General features: G+C 35.0%; 1 protein-coding gene across 1 annotated transcript; it reads right to left on the reverse strand.

Moving 5' to 3' along the window:
- Window positions 1–458: 458 nt before the first annotated feature.
- Window positions 459–17,365, reverse strand: LOC125072040 (O-acyltransferase like protein-like). The gene is made up of 12 exons (XM_047682517.1): window positions 17,122–17,365; window positions 12,518–12,654; window positions 8,203–8,318; window positions 7,718–7,929; window positions 5,786–5,979; window positions 5,270–5,433; window positions 4,777–4,962; window positions 4,222–4,398; window positions 3,982–4,135; window positions 1,847–2,030; window positions 1,492–1,631; window positions 459–662 (listed from the first exon to the last, which is right to left on the reverse strand). Exons 1-12 carry the CDS (start codon window positions 17,363–17,365, stop codon window positions 459–461), a joined length of 2,112 nt encoding a protein of 703 aa, XP_047538473.1.
- Between the last annotated feature and the right edge of the window lie 5,681 nt (window positions 17,366–23,046).

Raw genomic sequence — 23,046 nt, forward strand, 5'->3', positions numbered from 1 at the left:
ACAAATACCTTATATGTAACATTACTACTTTTTAGTACAAAAATAAGTTGTACATATTAATCGTCTATTTCAATACAATTTGTGTGAAAGTATGAATTAATGAATATGATCTTTATTGTCAATATAATAAGAATGCATAGCAAATAAATTTATCCTCCACTGGACCTTTATTTAATTTGTAGCTAGGCACATGTAGGACTGATGACATTGCAATATTTTATTAATTATCCTTAATTAAATGGAGGATAGAGTTTATTCTACCATGCACATCATATACCCATAATATTTTCCTTCACAGACGAGCAAAAAATGAAAAACATGACAACCCACTGTTGCTTGCTTGTGGTAGTAGTTTGTAATTTTATTTTGAATTTATATTCAGTTATTTGTAGCATACTTTTACACTTGTGAAATTGCATTGAAATATACCGGTATTAATTTTATAGCAGAATAAATTATCAACTATTACTATTACATTGTTGTGTCGAACAAATATCTGTCTTATCCAAGGACCTAGGCTTGTCTGTGGATTTGGAGTTCGTCGATTTTTCGTTAAGTTTTTTTATTTCCTTGTGTAGTTGCTGCGCTGGCAGCTCGACTAGCAAGGCGAGCGGTAGCGCCGCCGCATACGATATAACAGCCACGCCGAACCAATCCATAATCTGTTATTGGAAAAATAATTAAATATATAATTTAATGTATCTACACACCTCATACATATCTATGTATGAGGTGTGTATTGCAAACATTGTAAGGGTAAAAAAGAAAAAAATGTCCCGCTTTTGGGCAAAGACCTCTGCTTGAAGCCAAGGTTTGTAAATAATATCGACCACGCTTAATGCAAACTCGTCATATACTTATACAAACTGGTGTTACGATTTTATCGTATCATTAAAAAGTAAAATTGTGTATGTCCATTGTGTCTGATTAGTTGAAAACTATTTTTTATATTTGCTTTAGATAGTACGGCAGAAGGCTACGTATGAATAGTGTCTATACTATGACCTATGCCAGTAATAATAAATATCAATGTTATATAAATAGGGAATTAGCAGTTAAGTAAGACTAATGACTACTTATTGATAAAAACATGTGGATACATAGACAGCAGTTTTTATATATTATAACTCGCGATATTCAAACTAATTCTAGACTATCTCTTAATCAGAATAGTAATTTTCCAGAGAGTTAATTATCCTTAACACAGATTATACAAGATATTATGAAATATTACTTACTTTGTAGAGTTCAAATTTCAAAACTTATGTGAGGGAATAGTACTATTTGAAAGATATTTCAGTGGCACTACGTCTAATATTAAGTGCACGGAACAGAAAGCCAACTAGTTTTAAGGCAATCTAAATAAAAAAAAAACCGAATTTCTCGATTGATAAATGTCAAATTGAATGTTTATAAAACCAAACATTTACTCCTGCTGCCATTAGGATAGATCATTTATGTCGAACTATTTCTCCCAATAACAAAACCTACCGCGGATTGTCGGTCGAGTTGCACGGGCGCGAGACGCGTGGCGAGCAATGTCTTATTGAAGAGCATGTGCAGCAGCAGCGCCCCGAACGACAGCCGCGCCAGCACCGTGCCACCTTGGGACATCCATCGCCGCCATGGCGCTGTTAACATTGTTATTACATAGTGTACAAAATAAATATAATAAAACCGTTTAAGCATCGACCACATTGAAAAAAATATGCGACTTTTTCAAATATTAAAGTTTTTGTATTTTTTTATATTGTTAAAATAACACACTAAAAACTAATATTACTGATTGCTTAAATATTTTCTATTCATTTTCAAATAAATATTTTAATTTTATGTCAATACGTACAGTCAATCCCATTAATAGCACCAAGAAGCGCTACAGCGACTAAAGTAACGAAGACCGGTCGTTCCAGCGCTGCCAGCACTGCAGCGGCGATGGCGTTAGGTGGGCCCGCGCCCAGGACCAGTGGGGATAGCGCCATCCAGCACGTCGCCGCCGGCGCCGAGTACACTGATATCCAGCGGAACATCTGACAAATTACAGAATATTATAAGTATGCTTGTCAAGCCTATCTCAATAGTCGGGCGAAACAAAATCCATCCCTTATAGCAGCAATAGGAATGGATTTTTCTTCGCTAAAAGTAATAGATTAAAAATATTGGCGACTGCGAATAAAGGGTTATAATTTTTAAAATGAAGTGTACATAAATAAATATATAATAAGTTTCAAACATTTTGTTAAGATTGAAGAGATAACAGCCTATGTAATCTGCTAATCAGACCAAAGGTATGTTTATTTCTTCGTAATCTATACTTCTATACTAATATTATAAATGTGAAAGTAACTGTCTGTCTGTCTGTCTGTCACTCTATCCCTAACAAACCAATGAACTGAATTTGATGAAATTTGCTATGAAGCAAACTTGAACTCCAAGGAAGGACATAGGTTACTTTTTTTGCCTAACACATGACAACCAACGTCTAAAACGCGAGCGAAGCCGCCAGCGACATCTAGTTTATAATCTTTCTTCCAAGACGGCCTTGAATGATATTGGTGATAAAGGGTCTCCTCGAAGAACTCCTTTTAGTATTTAAATTTCTAATATTCTTGCTATATACATATGTGTATACGTAACTTTATTATTATGAGTAACAATGAAATTACTATTTGTCATTTTATTCTCCTCAAGCCTTTGTCCAGCCGTAAATATGTTCACGCTGTTATTTTCCTAATGATTTTTTTTCTAAACAGCAATAGCGTTTATAAAGCTTAGTTTAAATGATAAAAACGCATTGAACTGCATTTTATACATATTTTCAATGAAGTTGAACGTTTACGATAAATCAATTAATCTTTGAATTCAGTAAATAAACTCAATTTCCTAAACATCTCAGCGGTAACGCGGTCGCGGTGCTATAAGAATATTTACCGGTTATCTTAGTTATTGCTCAATAGCTAAACTGCAGTAATTGCACTTGCAGTGTGGCAGTCGTCCGCGTGGCGCAACTCTACGTACTGCGAGTGAAAGTTACCTAGTTTCGGTGCCTAATCTTGCAGCCCTAGAACCCTTACTTACAATTCATGCGTCATCTGTAAGAATACATATTGTTATGATAGAGTATAAACACTTTATCGTTTTAAAGCCACTTCCGAAAAGGAGAAAGTTCTCCATTCGTCTGCGGGTATATATTTTAAGTACCTATGTTCATCGTTCACGTATTCTTTTAACCTAATCTGATAATTTGGATTGCACCTGCTTTGGGTATCGTTAAGTTTTATCCTAGGTACTTTCGGGCATTCAAAAATGTTTCAAATTGAGCTTTAAATCTTGGTACTTTTTATTTTGGGATGTGAAACAGTAGACTGCGCTGTCTCTAGTCTAGAATATGAGTTATCAGTTAGTAGAATATAATTTAACCCTTATTTTTCTGGCTGCTGGTAACATTTTCCGTAAAATTTTGCTCATATCATTGTGTGAGTGAGTCATTGAATGCGGGGACCTAAGTCGTATTAAAATAGAACGCGCAAAAGGTATGCAGATCATTAGATAAAGCAAAGCTAATGTAATGTATGTAATGTAATATTCTTAATTATATAACGTAATTTATACGTGAGAATATATATTAATTTAAATGCGCATGCTCCGTTTATATGGGCTTTTATCGTAAGACAACTACCGAAAGTAATATCACCAAACAAGGAATTTAATAATCGATTTTTCAATTAGAATACTTATGTTAGAACTTATTACATAAGTGTTCTAATTGTCTCTGGTCTCACGTGCGGTGTGATAAAAATAGTGAAATAAGTTTTGTAGTAAATTGTGTTTCAAGGTTTTAGTTAATATTTTGTATTTCAATATACAGGTGGACTATTTAAACTGTTTTATTTGGTAAAATATACTATCTTGAATGTTTCTGTGTACAAAATAAAGGAATGTCCAAATGGTGTATGAGAATGTTTGTGTATGTCAGCTCACCTTTTTTTCGGCGAGTCGATCGGGCAAAACGTCGCGCAAACTGTGGTGTGCGTGCGCGAGAAGCAGCCCCGCCAGCGCGCCCGCCGCGTTTGTTAGCGGCGACTGGTACAGCCACGTGAACGAGGCATCGCCGCTATATGTCAGCCGCACAGATCTGTGGGAATAGAACATTATATTACATTTGAAGTATGTGTAATGTGCAATAACAACAAAAAAAATTGCTAAATATGTTGCACTCACTCTGGTCTGTGCACGACGAAAGTGGGAACAAGATGCCAAGCATACGCTAACATTAGCGGAACCACGGTCACCATCGCGAATGCCGTGCCAAGGAGCGGCAGCGCGAGGCGACGACCGCGCAGCAGCAGCGTCAACAATAAAGCTACCGCGTATAGTTGCATATCCGCTGCCAAATACCTGCATGCCGATTTAGAGTCATCAGGTCACTTAGACCGAGTCATCGTGTGAACGAATAAATAGAATATTAACCCACAACTGTTCTCGAGGTTCGCGATGCATTTACAATTTAAGGGATTTTTAATATTAGCTGACCCGTGACTGAATAGGGGGCACATTTGCCAGTCTGCCTGTTTATGTGACATAAATATGTATTATTTATTTCTTAAGATAAACGTAGCAAATATTGTAGCAGTAAGTGGGATTGGTGGTTTCAAAATACTCATGCTAAGTGCTGATAGATCTCCTTTTATCTATGATACAAGACATAGAATTATTCTTCCAAGTGATCTGATGAGTCGTCTTTAAAATGAAAGTTAAAATATAAAACTTGCTTACCAGGTCTGTATCAAACACTTTTCATCAGGATACAGCACGTTGTTCATGTAAAGAAGATGTGTCCACCACTTGTGGCGGCAAATAGCAGCCTCGGAGCGAACAAGAGACGACCACTGGGGACCGGTTCCCAGTCTTTCCCACCACGATGAAGCGAACCACAAAACCACGAAGTAGCTCGGACTTATTCTAATGACAAATTTATCTTCTTCATTGCGATTCAATAAAATTTCATGAAATTCTTTATTATACGCCATTACATTGGCAACAATCTGATCGCCAAGATCGATCTCGATCTCCTGGAGATGACCTGACACAGCCTTGAGGAAAAGTTAAAGTAAAAGTGTATTTGTGTAGGGAATGTTTATATGTTACTTAAAGCTCTTTCATCGTTAATTATTTTATTTATCAGTTGTATTGAGAAATAATTGCATAAACGGTGATTTTTGTACCAAATAATACCGTTCTCAAACTGTTCTCAACCACGAGTCGGTACCTGATGATCCTATTAAACATGGTGGTGAAGAATGTTTTAACAGCGGGCTCGCGCGGCCGCTCTTGCAAGAGCTTGTGCGCCAGCAGGAAACTTGCCATCAAGAAGAACACCTGTACCATGAGAGTGCTGTTCGTCATCAGCACCACGTCCGTAGCGCGGCGAACCTGACAGAAATTACAGTTTATATTTTCGGCTTGGTCTCCCTCGAATTTCGATACAAACATTCCACGATGTATATTAAAGGTTACGGTAATTCGCTATTGATACGACATTTGTAACTTATTAATAGTTTATATTGTTTCATCTTAATCTCCACATAAGAAAATGATGTAGATGTAACCATTTTGGGTGAGGTCACAGACACGGAGCTTAAATATGTTTACGAGGGGCGTTATTCATCTGCCTCTTACTTAACTTTTTTATTGTATTGTCTTATTTCATAATTATTTAAACTCTATTAATTTTCATAAACTTACATTAATGAAAGTCGAATAATAATTTTAAATCACAATATACCTGCTCGAAATATCTCGTATCGGCGACGAATGAGAGCGTGCCGAGCCAGCAGACGTGCTCGATTATGACGCAAAGCATGCTCAGCACTCGCAGGCCGTCGAAGCAGCGGAGGTCCGCACCGCGGGCGCTCGGCGCCGGCGCCGTCAGAGAGCGCCACGAGCGCCGAAGCGACCAGCAAAGCGCCCAGCCGTACTCTGAACAAATGTATAAATGTGGTTTTACATTTGAGTGAGTTTTTAATGCAATACACCTTTATACACTTGATTATGACGTCATTAACAATAGCTTTCGATTGAATTTAATTCTTTATAGACTTTCAAATAATTTACAGATTGGTTACCCTAAAGTTGCAAGTATATTTTATGCAGGGTCTATCTCATGAAATTATTTTAATACAATAACTTTACTTGGTGGTAGGGCTTTGTGCAAGCCCGTCTGGGTAGGTACCACCCACTCATCAGATATTCTACCACCAAATAACAGTACACTGTATTGTTGTGCTCCGGTTAGAAGGGTGAGTGAGCCAGTGTAATCACAGGCACAAGGGACATTACATCTTAGTTCCCAAGGTTGGTGGCACATAGGTGTTGTAAGGAATGGTTAATATTTCTTACAGCGGCTTTGTCTATGGGCCGTGGTGACCACTTACCATCAGGTGGCCCATATGCTCGTCCGCCAACCAATGCCATAAAAAAAATATATTATTGCAAATTAAAAATAATACCTCTACTAGAAAATTATACTTACTTTTATATCGGCAAGGAAATGTCTATCGTTAGTCATTTTTAAAATATTTGTACCTGCCTATATGTACCATTTTCAAAATTATGGTTAGTATGTGATGTCACGTAACTTTATGTGATGTCAGCCACAAGCGCGTTGATGTCTTTTGGGTGATCCATTTATTCAGTAATATTTTATATGTAAGCGAGTATCTTTTATCGTCAAAATAAATACATGATTAGGATACTCGGCAGTAGGTACTATTAAGTTCTTCAATCAACTAAAGATTGTGACTCAACTTCACGAATCTAAATTTTTTTTAAATATAAATATTTGGAATATTATTTATTAGCCTAAATAGCCCTGGTTAACGCGTGCCTCCAAGCGTTATGGAAGTCACGGGGTCATTCCTCTCTGACCTTTTATCACCTACTCAAATACAAGCTACTCGCTAAGGAGACTGATATAACTTTCTGAAAGTCCACAATCTGGGAGTCGCTAACTAAACAGGCAGCAGTTGGGACTTACATTCTTTGATTGAAACGCTGTATTTCTTCGAATGTCAATCAAAAAGTGAACCAACTTTTACTAATAATAAGTAATACTGGATGCTCATAAAATCACTTTGCATATAATTGATTTACATTGCTCAGCAAATGCGATTTCGCAAACGAGATACAAATATTATATGTTTATTTAACTCGCGGAAAAGTGTAATGAAATGTTACGTAAGGTCAGTTAGCCGGCCGGCGACGCGACCGCTCGCGAGCCGACGTCTCGTGTAAACATTGGACACACTAGTCAGATTACGTCAGTTATCAGGTATTTAAAGTTTTCATTCAGACTTATATTTGTTGATTTTTAGAACATTGCTAGTTCAATAATTATTTTTCCTGCATTCATAGTCTATGCTTGGTTTAAATATAGAATGTAAATCATGAGGTTTCAATTATGAGCGAGTATTATCAGAGTTGGCGGTTTTTCTCTATGGAGATAGTGAGACAAGTGGAGACTTGGCGTCATAATCATAACGGACGAGTGTTTGGCCAGCCAATGCCGCTGCACTTATGCAAATACTACGTGAATGTTTCGCGGAGTCTTTTAAATTAGCTGTCGCGATCGAAATTTGATATTAATTATTATTAATTAATAATAGTTTGTTTATTTGTTTTCAATTGCGTTGTGGGAGTTAAGGTTATGGATACTGACCTTTTTTGGTGTGATCTGATAGCTTAATATCGAGCGCCGTGCTGACGGTAGCCAGAGCTAGCAGAGCCACAACTAAGCCGGCGAAGGCGCGTTCGCTGGTGGAAAGCGGTGGCGAGCGGTGGTCGGGGCCGCGGGTGCAGTAGTCCAGGTGGTAGAGACGTGCTGACAGATTGTGAGTCGACATGATACTCGCGTTCACACATGACGCGAACCTAGTGAGGCAGCGATAGCAGGAGTAAGAGCGAAACTCACGTGATACAAACAGACGTCTGTCTGATCTATGTAGTGATTAAAATGATAAACTATGGCTGTGTTGATGGTAGGACGCAAGCCTACCGTAACTACTATCCTATCTCTATATATTACTAGATCTAGAGTTTTACGACTATATTAAACAGAAATAAAGATTGCGGAGCAGCTACAATATGTGGGAAGGACAATCCAAAGCCGAATACACTAACAAAAGTGATAACTAAAGTGCTCACCACACGTCCAGCGCATGCCCGGAGTCGTGGCCGGGAGCGACGCAGCTGCGAGTTAAGCAGAGGCCTCGGTGCAAACGTGTGTGATTGAAATTATCCACCCAGTTCGCCGAGTAGCGCTGAAACAAAGATAGTTGTTGTATAATGTTATACAACTTGGTGTTATGGCTTTGTGCAAACCCTCTGTGAAAAAGTCTGTGTACCACACAGTACAGACTGACCACCCATCATAAATTATACCGCCAAGTATCAGTACTTAGGAGTATTATATTTAAGTTGGGTGAGTGAGCCAGTGTAACTAAAGGCACAGGATATAACATCTCAGTTCCGAAGTTTCGTTAAGATTTTTGTTGGAAATGATATTAATTCTAAAATAAACATTTAATTTACTTTATAAATTTACATTGTGAAACAATTTGTATCATTTTTTTAATATTTTTGTTTATATATAATATTTAAATATAATATATATTATATTTTTAATATTAAATATTAATGATTATATTTTATTATTCTATAATAAAAACAAGATCCTTTTTTTAAAGTAAATTTAAGCAAAGGCAAACACATATTATTACAAACAATATTGTTTCTTTTTGTTTTTACTTTTGAAATTGCTTTTTTAATACTTGTTTTGTAATTAATAAAGTTTTTTTTAATAATATATGTTAATTTTTATCATATTTTTTTTAAACGAAGTATACGTGAATATTTGTGAAATATGGAAAATGAGAAATGTATTTAAATAAAATTATTAACGTTTTAATTTAGTTCAAATAATTTAAAAGAAAAAAATATTGAAATCGGAATAGTTTCTTAGCGCCTCGCTAGACCAATCTTAAACAAAGTTTAGACGCTTCCGAGTACTGCTTTCTTATGAATTCGTGTCTAAAATTATAATCAAAGTCCCTTTCCACAACAAACAAACAAGCATAATCGATACATTGAAATTAATTAATTTGCCTCATTTGCATAGCTCATCTGTTCTCTTGTACTATTGATTACGTCTGTTTCGCGATAGGTTTCAATGCTGTACTTTATTCGAGTATAATAAATAAATATCATAATTTATTTTCCCAAAAAACTTACAAAACTAATGACCGGCCAGTAGTACATCACAATAAAAATAGTAAGATTGAAAAATAGAAATGGACTTAAAATTCAGTATTGTTGATTTTCCATTTTCAACACAAACCCAAAAAAGTAATATATTAAAAAAAAAGTACAATTGCATGAAGTAATGGATGCTGAAATTCCGACCGAATTAGGCTGTATCGATACATTGGTAATGTGCCAGCGCATCGATAATACGCGTTTATCGTAATATTACAATACAAACTGCCGACCTACTAGCGACTTCCCCAATCGGAGCGGAACCGGCGCTCTTCACGCGCGTCAGATGATGAAACTGTTCGTTACGATACAGTTCTGTCCATAGTTATAGATCAAATGCAAAATATGACCGCGCCGACAAATCCTATTAGACTCCCAATAGTATAATATTTGCGAAATAATATGTATCTTTACGACAGGCCATACAGGTAAGTGGAGTGATGATAAACACAACGCGCCGGCAGCGGATGGAGACCGAGCTCAGTGGCGTGCCATTGGAAGGCATTTGTCCAGCAGTGGAGGAGAATAGAAAGATGATGATGATATTATTCTAAAAGTTGCGTTTCATATCAATACAATGCCGTCATTGTCCTTCGTTAGACGCGTCGATAATATTACATGAAAAAGCCATTTGGCAGACTCTTACGGTCAACAGATTGACTAGAATCCTTTTTGAGAATTCCTTTGCTGGCCACATAAGTATATTTTTGTTTTATTTTACTCCTTATAATAAATTTGATTAAGAAATAGCTTTATACTATAATTATAAGTTATATTGTATATATTTGATCAAATATTGTCATGTAATGTTTGTATATTATGTTAATAAGTGAAGCATTGCACGCATTGTACAATTATATTGCATTTTATTTTATATATAATGCTTGTATATGTGTGGAGTTTAGTTGGTAGGAATACATAACGATTATATTGGGTCGGCAACTAAGTGATTGCCGATTTTGTGGATAGGGAGACTTAACACTTTTTTTTGTTTTGTAAAAGTGGTCAAAGAATCTAACCTGTATTTTTTTGTAATTGTACTTTTTTTATTTAGTAAAAAAAAACATATCGATTAACGCTTTATTTTTGTTTTTATCCCAACTTAAAAATGGAAGAACAGACGTGTACTTCGGAAAAGGCAAGAACGCATCGCAAACACAAAAGTAACAAAGTTTATAACAACGGTAAACGCCTGTTGCGCCTTCAGATTATCATTTGTTTCGTTCCATGCAGAACTTCTTAAATGGTAACATTTTAATAACACTGATGATGTCAGATCACATTTAATTCAGTTCTTTAATAGCAAAGACCAGGAATTTTACGAACTTGAAATATTTTTACTGCCAGAACGATGGCAAAAGGTCATCGACAAGAACGTACAGTACCTAGTTGCATTAGCATTAGCATTAGCAGCCTGTAAATTTCCCACTGCTGGGCTAAAGGCCTCCTCTCCCTTGAGGAGAATGTTTTGAGCATATTCCACCACGCTGCTCCAATGCGGGTTGGTGGAATACACATGTGGCAGAATTTCGTTGAAATTAGACACATGCAGGTTTCCTCACGATGTTTTCCTTCACCGCCGGGCACGAGATGAATTATAAACACAAATACCTAGTTGAATAAAGTTATATTTTTTCAAACGAAATTTTTGAATTTTCCTTCTTATTTGAAATCGGCACTCACTCAGTTGCCGACCATATACATTATACGAACTTCTGGCTGTGTATGTATGTGTAGTGTAGTGACGTATTACCTCGGTGGTCATTGTTAGACATCTTAATTCTCCGAGTCAATAACTTAGAAACCTAATTTTCCGTAATTCCGCATTACGCATTTCACGCATACACTTATATGTTGGAAATATGTGTAATGTGTTACGTACGTAATATAGAGTAATAAGGTACTTAACATAATTTACATATATATTTTTTTATATAAGTTTGTTAATGTCAGATTGGGAGATAAAAATAGTGATATCGTAAAGACACTGCAAACAACTAAATTAATAGAAATAATATAACTTAATAATAATTTCAATAAACATTCGTGATCCGAGTCGTGCAAATAATTACACGTACGAGTGCTTTTAACAAATAATTTAAATAATATTATATACACTGGAGTTATCAGCTATCAGCGGATAGGACATTGCAATTTTTTGTCTTATGTACATAGGTAGGCCGCAGGCAAAGCCGTAGGCACCCTCATAGTAAATGGTTACCACTGATCACAGACATTGGTACTACGAGGAGTATTAATCATCCCTCGTATCTCCAATGCGCCACCAATTTTGGAAACTCAGATGCTATGTCCCTTGTTCCTGTACTTACACTGACTTACTCACCCCTCAGACCGGAGTACAAAAATAGTAAGTATTCCTGCTTGGTGGTAGAATATATGATGAGCAGGTGGCACATATTCATACAGGATGCACAAAACCCTACCACTCAGTAAAATTAGTCAGTATTACTCTTATAATTAAATGAATCGGAAACCCGGCACGATCAAACAGAGATAAAGGCGCAGAATCAACAGATTAAGGTGTTTTATGAGACATATTTCTGGTATTACACTGCCAACTGCCAATGTTTGCACCGCTAGTAATTTATAATAAATCTTGTCAGAAAAATCCTGGACTTCGGTTGCTGTAGGGGCCAGCAGTAAATGGTTCTCCAGACACATGCCATGCCACTGTGCCACAACTCAACAGAGGCCTTCAATAGATGTGTGTCTGCTTAACGTATGCGTATAGTTGGTAGAACATTCTCGTAACATCTAACACGAGCGCCTATTTTACTGCAAAGAGTATTTATTTAAACTAACTTCCTGATAATAAGAAATCCAGAGTGTGACTGTTTTTATTGATTTTTTTTTTTATAAAAATACAAATTAACGAAACCAAGAGACCGATGAATTTGATGATTATCTTTTATTAAGGTAATCTGTAATGGGGATCTGCACTTGTTAATTTAATTATAATTAAAATTAATCTACATACAATTGTTATCATTAAAACCTTTTTGTTTAAACATATTTCTTTTGCTTTGAGCCGTTTAGACGAAAGTTAAACTGATTTATAAAATAATATGTTTTTTTATGGAACCTTCGCGTTTTCATGTTAACTGACTCATATGCAGCCTACATAATATTTACTAGCCGACGCGACGTTATCAGTCGAAGCAACCGAGTACCAATATTGTCTCACCTGCATCATGCGGAACAGAGAGCTTGGTCCGGAGGGCGAGAGCTCGAAGCTTCCTAAGCAGTAGGCGCCTCCCATCGCTAGGCATCCGGGGTACTCGTCCAAGTGGAACAAAATAGGCATTTCGTAGTATTCCTCATCTGTAACAACGTAGCTTACTTGTAAAAGACTCAAAGTCAAAGTCAAAAATCTTTATTCAATATAGAAGTGTTTACACTTGCTTATTGATTGTCAAAAATCTACCACCGGTTCGGAATTTAGCACCTCGGACCTGAGAAGAACCGGCGAAAGAAACTCGTGGTGAATATTGACATAATTTAAATTATAATACGGACCATGTTTTCGTCATTAGATGGTCGTTGAAATTATTAAAAATAGTAACGTAAGTTATAAATTTTACCTGTTTTACAGACAACTGTGCTAATATATTAAACTGAACAATTTGTTTTAACGCGCTAATTTCAGGATTCACTAAAGTTTTTGCCTTGGAGTCCAAGAAAGGTAGATCGCGCAACGATCTCATTGCCGCGGCGTTTATCGTGGGTGAGTCAGAGTGGTCTAGCTATAATATAATAACATTTCTGATACAATATAATATTTTTTAGCAACTTATTTTTAGCACACTGATATTATTGGGACGAAGTTCTTTTAACGGTTTACAGTAGAGTGCACTTGAGTTAATAGAGTGTAGAATGAAAATCATCACGTAAAGAAAAACCGTTATATGCCTCCAGGCCACCTTTCCCTCTCTCCTCTTTCTCTATTTATACGGTTTTATATAACATTACTTAAATTAATTGTTTGTTATTATTTTAATTAATGTCAATTTTTAATTGATTATAAATATTTAATAACAATATATTTTTTCCCATTTAATTATTGAATTTTTTTTTTCAATTTTATACATAATACACAGCTTTTATTTTCTTTGTTTTTTTTTAAACATTAATTTTAATATATAATTAAGTTGCATCTTGTTGATACATCAACCTGTTTTATTTAACGCCAAACATACGTGCATGATTTGTTGTTTTTCGGTCAAAACTTATTTGCTTATGAAATCAAATCTTTCTTCTGATAGGAACTTTCTAAAATCTCTAAAGGCAAAAAATTAACCTTCATTAATTAAAAATAATGAATTTAAGTTACTGTGCTGACGAGACGACCCGTAACTACATACGAGTACACGGCATAACGAGGGTAACAAAATGCTTTAAGCGATCAAATTTCATAATTACCCCTGATCTCGATATAATTTTACAGAAACTATATTAGTCGCTAGACCGTGTAAAATTATAAATGAATCAAGACAACACGTTTAATTAAAAACTACTAAAATGTTCATCCGGTCCTCAGTAAAAGTTTACGTGCATGACCATACCACCGGGTCATAACTAGCTTGTAGAAGTTTCATTAGCTTCGTGTGAAGAAATCAATGAAATGAAACTTAACATAACGCGGACGTCTCGGATGGTTGACATGACGTCAACTGGTAATTTTCGTCTCATTTCAAATATCTTTACATATTGTTGCAATTGACTTTAAATGAGGAAATGAGAAAGAAAATTAAGCTATTCGACTTAAAGCAGGAGTTTTTCTGCCTCATTATTATTATTGTGTGTACTTATGAAAGAGTTACACAATATTTTTGGCGATTGGCCAATATATTTTTTATTTCATTGTTGTATGGAATGATTTCTTTCCTTCCACATAGTTTAGTATCGGTAATATCTTGTAAAGTATTCGTTCAAATGCTATAGAGTAAAAGACAATTTAAATCAAAGTATATAAGTACATATTTATCTTAATAAGTATTCATAATTTTAAGGGTGTTTGTGGTACAGTCGTTACTTCTGATTTTCATAACACAAGTGCTTTAGCTACTTACATTGGGATCAAAGTAATGTATGTGATGTTGTCCAATATTTACTAATTATTTATATATTTATAATTTGAGGAAATCGCTTTGGAAATTGCCGATAGTTTATTATGTATTATGAGTATAATTGGAAGATAGACACACGCTATTGCAAACATTTCTGTATGCCATTTACATTGTTTCAATGTCTCCTAAGGCTTAACCAGCAATTTCGTACGGTTATGTGATGTTAACACTAGAAGCCACTATTTAGATAAAATACCATCGTAGTTCAGCAGTTTTGTATAATATATTTTCAAATGATGTATACAAACTATGTCGGTCGCTCATTCTATTATTAAAAACCGTATCAAATTCCGTGAAGTGGCTTAAATGCAGTAAGCGGAGATACAGACAGGAGAAAGTTTGTCTTATGCTCTGTATAGATATAAATATCCTTAATTATGTTTTAAGCCAGAACGCATGAACGGCAAGAAACTCAGTAGTAATCGTTGGATAAAGCCATATTTTATATTTTTGAAACAATTATGGCATATGTATGGCATAGCTAGGTGGTGTGCAAATGAACCAGCTGATGGTAAGTGGTTACCAGTGCTTATAGATAAATTTTGACCGTTCCTGACATGTGGGTGGGTGGTACCTATCTACCACTCAAATAACTAAAATTGTATATGGAAAATGGTTAAAAAAATATATATATATATATCCCGCTGAGTTTCTTTCGCCGGTTCTTCTCAGGTCCGAGGTGCTAAATTCCGAACCGGTGGTAGATTTTTGACAATCAATAAGCAAGTGTAAACACTTCTATATTGAATAAAGATTTTTGACTTTGACTTTGACTTTGACTACCAATTATGATTTGTTTAAGTGGCATCTTATAATCAAATTTGACCGACAAAAAACTCAGTTGTTAATCAAAGTAACACTTACTCTAATGATCTTCATAATAATTGTTCAATTTATTATAATCATATCCTAGCTGTCCGTTGCGGCTTTGCACGAGTGAGCCGATGTTTTAGGAAAAAAGTATTCGTATTTTAAATAAAAAAAAATATATAATTTTTCCTAGAAACTCTTATATATAGTCTTTACTATAGTCCGGTCAAATTAAACTAAAAAAGAGGTGTAAAGTTACATAAATTTACAAGCTGAAAATGCTTTCACTTGTTCAAAACACAATTAAAAATAATATTCAGAAGTTCCGAATCATTCCGGTACCTGTATTTATTTTTATTTGAGGTCAAAGGTCGAAAATTCTGAAAAAATTTTGGATTTTCGCGATTTTCAGGAAAACGGTAGACACACAACTGGTAACAAGAAGAGTGATGCAGTGTTGTTCATTACAGATACATCTAACTTATCTTAGATAAATTACCAAAGTGTACGGGCGTGACCGCTGACCGCGAGGAGCACACGTGTAAACATTCTGCCAGTAATTTTATTTGTTTATTTATCAGACCTACACTATCATTAAACTAGCTTAAGGTATGTTATATAACTAAATATACATTATGGACATAAGTATACACAAATTTAGTCTTGTCGGTCTAGTGGATAGATATAAGGCCGCAGATCCCTATCCGCAGGCCCAGGGTTGGAACCCCATATCAAGCCGATAAAACGTTAGGGGGTTTTCTGTCAAAGAAATCGCAATTGGAAGTCACTCCCGTGCCTCGGAACGCACGTTATTCCGCTCCGCTGAACTCTTTTCGCTTTTGTCGAATTTGCGTGATTATGAGAATAAGATAAAAGCAAGTGCACATGTGTTGGCGCACATAATTGTGCTCTCTCATGTGTCCTATTGGCTGGCGTAGCTGGTTAGTTTCCCTTGATATTGGCCACGTGGCAGTTATCATAATTGACAAATTAAAAAAAAGAAAATTGCTGTACAATTCCGATAGCGTGGATGAAAAATGTACCAGCCCGGCACCACAGGAGGCGACGGGTGATAGCTTAGTCAAGTATTTATTACGCCAAGATCTTGATAACTATTATTACTTGTTTTCAATTGATTGTGTGTAGAGTGTTATATAGTCACACATACTCATCAGCGACAAAATAATTATCTATCAAGTAACTTGACGTTTGAATCGTATTTATTTTATAAGAATCAAGCAACTTGTGATATCGTAGTGACTCGAGTTTAATGAAGCCCATTAATCATTTGATTTAACTTCGGTCGCTAGCTTTCCGGTTAGGGAAAATTAAATGTACATTTATATAAAATGTATGTCATGCATTTTGTTTACGCGTGAGTGTTCTATTCCCTTTGAAATAAGGGTAATTTTATCGTTTGCTTTCGAAATTTTTTTTACATATTTTGGCTGAGGAATTATTTTTCTGCATAGATGTAGTGTAATTAAAACAATTTTAAAATAATTGACTAGTGGAGAAGGGAGGAGTTCCTGTTGACATTGAGGTTCGATTACTTAAATAAAAATAATTGTATTTAATTTATACCACTTGTTTTTCAAATGTTGGAAAAGAGTAACTATAACGATTCCATCCGGTTCTTCTCGGTAGAATTTACATTCTGAACCGGTGGTAACTTAACATTTAATAAAATGTTAAATGCCGATTCAAAAGTGTCAAAGCCTACTCGTCTAAAATATATTTTGACTTTGTGGACTGTGGCTGTGGACCGTACGTAATTATTCCAATATTCTAATGATTAACTTTAAGTTTAAAAACAGAATAGACTTTAGTATTAGTTAAGACAAAATCTTACCGGTCAGATGATAAATAATGTCTTGATCATCTCCTGGACTGGGATTGCCAACATTTCGGATGTTCGTTACAATTACGTTGCCAGTGTAGTCACTGTATTTTGTTCCGTTTGAGCCATCTGCAGAGGAGTGGTAAGCTTCTGCAGCAATTTGGTCAAGAAGAAGTCCACTAGTCTGCGAGTCAGCGTGGGTGTTGAGAACGCATGCGCAGAGTAGCGCGATGGTAAGCGCGCGCGCCGGCGTCATGGCGCTCACTGGTCTGCGCGCGCGCCGGTATGCTTGCACAACTGGCCACTTCTTGATCTTTGGTTACATCGATTTAATATTGGAAGTAGGAATTGGAACTTTGGCTTAGAGCCTGTAGCTGAATATTTTATAGTTCTAAGTTTTTTTCTAATTCCGGAAAGCGAAAGATGAGCCCGCCAAATACAGAGATAAGATACATTTGAAGGATTTCTTATTATAATATTTAATATGTTTTAATAAAGCAAAAGGTTTTTAAGGTAAAATAAACACTTACTTAACTACATAATATACAAACGTGAATGACAAATGGACGACAAAATATATGATGACATCAACGCGGTCATGAAAATTAAACAAAATGTACAATTTATAGCTGTTAAAAATGAATAAAACTGACAAGTTGTTCGTCAAAATTAGATAACACTCACGAAAGGTCCAAAAACGTCTCAAATTGTAATAAAAAACAAATATTACGTAAGTCTTGATAGAAGGGCCGGCGCATAAACCTCATTAGAACAGTTTATTTCCCTTTCTAGCCACTGTGGGGCCCCGAGAACAGCAACGTCGATGTACAACAATGATTCTAACACAAATTGCTAGTTATCATAAATTTATTTATAATTAAGTTCATATAAGTATATACATATTTATGAAATATATATGAGAGCGCGTCTATGAAGAGTGTCTTGTTAATGATACTCTAGCGGAGCATCGCATCTGTGGTATCGAGGCGGCCATTTTGGCGAAGAAGAGACCGGAATGGCACCAGCGCGCTATGACAGCGGCAAATCGCTGTCAAGTATTTAATTATCAGAAGATTGTTTAATACGTTTGCTAATACCTGATACTGTAGTTGTACTTTGTTGTGGAAAACTATTTCAGGAGTTTGATTAATTGCTCGCACATGTGTAGAGAACTGAATAATTTTCTTGAAGGCCGTCATGCGTATTTATATATCTCATTTATTATAGTGCTTTTATTTATTTAACGTCTCGTTTTCATCAATTTCAGATCTCGGAATCGACCATTCGCATCTGCAGAGCCCCTACATAATAATATTTGAGCGAATTTTATTGTATTTTTTTTATTCTCTGATTTTACCGAGAGAGACTTTTGTATTACGCACGATTTTCGTGTTTAATTGTTTATTTTTATAATTATCCTGTTAATTGCGAATTTAAATTAAAATACGTTATATTTAACATTTAAAATTTAATCTAATACTAGAAATATAGTTTTGCCCGAAAATATATTGCTGTAATATTATCTACTAGATATTAAGACAAATATTTTAAAAACGACTATAAATGCATAGAATTTGAATTGCAATATAAACTAAGTAAAAACCTCATCAGACGGCCAGCAGTGAGAATTGCCGATTCGGAACCAACCACCAAGGGATGTAATCGTACTTACTTACCACAAGTTTGACACGTAGAAAGTAATACTACTTAAGGTAGTTACTTAATATTGAACTACGATAAAAGAGCCCTAACAATGCGTTTTTAATTAGTAAATTAAAAACGCAATGTTAGGGCTCTTTAAGTAAAAGAACGCTGGTTTTATGGCACGAAGCATGTTACGCGGCTGTTGGGCTGGTTTGTTGTAACGCAATCTCCGTCGGGACTCGACCACTGCGCTACTAACTAGGTGATTTATTTTTTAATTCGGAAATAATGTCGTGTTGATTACCCTCAGTCTAGAATTAAAGTAAGAGAGTTTCGCCGAATTATTTAGATCGAGCCTGAAAAATGTAACTTATCAAAATTAATAATAAATACTAACTGTACAAATCATGATAAGTGAACGATGGCAAGAATGCTGAAATGATTTTGGATAATATATCGTTACTATTACATAATAGTCAAATTAATGTACAGTATTAGCTTCTCGGCATTCGGAACGTCGACGATTGCTCTATCAATGACAATGCTTTCCTTATTTAACAATGAGTGTCATGAAATATTCGTCGTAGGTATTATTTACTAGCATGCGAGGTAATGCCTTGTGTTTATATACTATTCTAAGGTTTGGCTCGTTTATATTACTGGGTTAAGTGCAAGTCCGATGGAGTATGTACCAGTCAACCCTTATATCAATGAAGAATAGTAATATATAAGTCGTGTTGCTTTGTTCTGGGTTGAAAGTTGACAGAGACAGGGTAGGTAATTACGTTTTTTGTAAATTCGAATTAATTTGTATAATGTAATATTTCACTAACTTATTGATGGCTTACGTCAAAACTTACATAATTTCGATTAGGAAAATGCCCTGAGAATACCCGGCGAAAGAAACTGAACTATTTTTTATAATAGCTTAACTAAATATTTAGTTATTTAGAATACTACTTAGCCGCCTGTCCTAAATTCCTACAGGTAAAATTTAAACTAAGCACCATTTCACTTCGAACAAGATTCAGTAGTTTTGGCTGCGCGTCGATAGTCAGTCAGGTCAAATGACTTGATAACTATAAATAATTATGCGAGATTAACATGAAATGGTTCTATAGTATTGTCATAGTCAAAGTTTGCGCTCTGTCATCACCAAAGGTACAATTAATGTGAGATTTAATATTAACTGGGCGTCGGACACGCGCGGCCCCCGCGTGTAACTGCCGACATGGGGTTTGTATACATTCAATTACCAACAAGGATTCCTGTTGACATTGGTTATGTATTGATTACTATGTTATTATGTTGAGAGACCGTTTATGAACATCTTTCAGATCTTGACGTACCAAGACACTTAAAATAAATGGCTGCAGACTGCAGTACTCCATATGATCGAATTCGAGCTTGGTATAAAGTCAGAAGATGTCTTAGTGTGAACCACTTGACTGATGTCAAGTATATATATTTAGGATGCTTAGTTTTGTTTCTAGCAGTTTTTGATTTCTGCATTCAATATATTAACAAAATTTGAATTTGGATGAGTAATTTTTAGAAGCTCAATACTATCAGTAATAAGTATTGATAAATTTCGGAGAGTCGGGTTTAAGGGGAATGGAACTGCAGGGAATTAATCACTTTTTGAATAAACGAGGAGCTGTGTAGACAACAGAAATGACTGATAGAGACAACTCAAAAATTTTCTCTTTAAAAAAAAAAATATTCAAAAAATTAAGAAATTACTAATATTCCTATTTGCCTTTTATTTCTTATCACTTGTGTTAGGAGTGATAACGATAATAACCCGAGGGGTCAGATCGATTCTGCGACTTTTTACATCGCTAGGCGACCCGTAAAGCATTGCGCTATTGACGCTTAAATATGATATTAATAATTCCTTATTTGTTAAGTTACCCAGGAGATAAATTTTGACACCTACAATATTATCTTTTACATTGAAACTATTATCTATAAATATTAATACTATCGAAACAAAAAAGACAAATATAAACTAGATAAAAAGACTTGTTTAAAAATTAGACACCAAATTATACAGGGTATATGTGGCAAAGAACATGAAATAGAAATATTGTCGTAATACTATAAAAATTCTATAATATATTATTCTATAACAAAAAAGCTTTTAATAAGAATCAATAACATTAAATCCTTAAACATACAATTATGAATTTAAAAAAAAATAATTACTGCATAAATCCTGACCGCGTGGAATGGTGGAAAGAAAGCCACTATTAAATTAGTGTATTATATAAGACAGAACATTGGATGAAAAGTTTTGACATTCTTAAAATTCCAAATTTTACACTATCAGTGTAAACTTAGAAAGCAATAACGCTGAGTGACTGGTTTACAGTTGCAATGTCAGCATCGTAGGCAGGAGAGACAGAAGTAAGACTCGGCAGGAATCAGTTCTCATCCAAACCACATTCGCGACGGCTGCCTGTTGCGAAATTTAAAAAAATTGTTAAGGAACGCTTGTGTGCGAAAGGTTACTATACAATTAGTGAGTTTATGTTTGATAGCACACCTTGGGAATGAAACGATCGCCTCCTGGCTGTTTCTACTCATATATAATTATGTACATAATTAATTTGACGTAAAAAAAAAAAAAAGTCCCGCTGAGTTTCTTTCGCCGGTTCTTCTCAGGTCAGGGTGTTTTCTTTTCCGAACCGGTGGTAGTGTTTAACTTGACAATCAATAAGAAAGTGTAATACTTCTATATTGAATAAAGGAATTTGAGTTTGAGTTTGAGTTTGAGTTTGCCTATTCTACTTATGTCGTTGAGCAAAATAATTTAAAAAAAATGTTAAATAAACTTCTGGTTCACTTTGTTATAAATACTATATTTCATAGTTAATAATTCTATATAACTAAAGCTCCTGAATTGAAATAATAGCAAAACGACATATGTGCAACTGGTTTAAGAAAATGAATACAGAAAACCACTGAGTTTGGATGCCTGATCTTTTTAATGTCATTATTTACTGAACCTGAATACCGATTTTTATTTATTTGTATAATATCGTTATTGTACAAGTACATCTCAATTAATATTCTGATGAAAAATTGTCAGAGATAAAGGCTCTATTTTTACTTTACTTTACTCCACATTTTCTTTTTTCGACAGACTTTGCAATAATCTCGCAGGAAAAGAATGAGATACATTTGATAAGAAAAAAGGGGGGCGCAGGTCGACGAGCTCTGATAAACTAAAAAGGTCATCCGGACATACAGCATTAAAGGGGATATGATTGTTCCATGACCATCGTAAATAAATAAAAATAAATGAAAAGGGTGGTAGTCATGATTTAAGGGGGCAAGGATCAAAGCAAGATGGAAAATAGAATAAAAAAAAGGAAATGAATGCATATTTTCAGATCATTCGATTGTGCGAAACTGGTTTATATTACTGTTGCAAGATTTAAATTCCACAGATCAACAGGTGAGTTTAATTAAAAAAAATTCAGACACGATAATTTTATTAGAACAAAATATATTAAGTAATCTGCATTAATAAATGAATGCTGTATTCATTTATTAATGCATGCTTTTCGGGTAAGATATGAATATATATAGTTTAGTCTACATGATCGAGCAAACAACGTCTACCTCGGGTTCTGCTTGACTCTATCAGCGATTCGTAATTTCAAAAAATATAAATATTCAATAATTGTGGTAAAAATTGTTATACAATAAGTATCGAGGCAAGCGATATCCATTCGTATTGTTCTTACCTGATTGCGAACTCTTTTCTCGCTTACGTTTATTAAAGTATCTTTAAATGTCCCTAAAACTACCTGCAAAGAAATGACGGATGAATGTGTTATTTAATTTAATAAGTTCTAATTTCACGTGACATTTAATGTAAACTCAAGTAATTGTGTATTTTTTTCATTTCAAAAACAGTCCTAAAAGTACAATCTAATTACTATACAAATTGCATATAAATCGGTCAGCAGTCTTTAAGTGTAACAGAAAAAACAAACAAACAAAAGTCACAACTTTATATATTATTAAGATCGGCCTCGCTTTCCATCGCTTCCGCTCACACTTGCTCGCGGCCATTGATCTCTTATTTAATATTTACAATATTAAAAGGTCGGCTCTCACCCGAGATATAAATCTGTTAACACACTCGTACACTTTACATCATTATTATGCACACGCTATGGAGAGCGTTGGATGGATTGCTCGCAGGTAGAAGTTCGCTGGTAGCAATGTGACGAGACCCTTAACCGCATGTGTCGTAGTTTATTTGTGACGTTATTTTTA

This window comes from Vanessa atalanta, chromosome 20, assembly GCF_905147765.1.
Source record: "Vanessa atalanta chromosome 20, ilVanAtal1.2, whole genome shotgun sequence".
NCBI classification, from domain to species: domain Eukaryota; kingdom Metazoa; phylum Arthropoda; class Insecta; order Lepidoptera; family Nymphalidae; genus Vanessa; species Vanessa atalanta.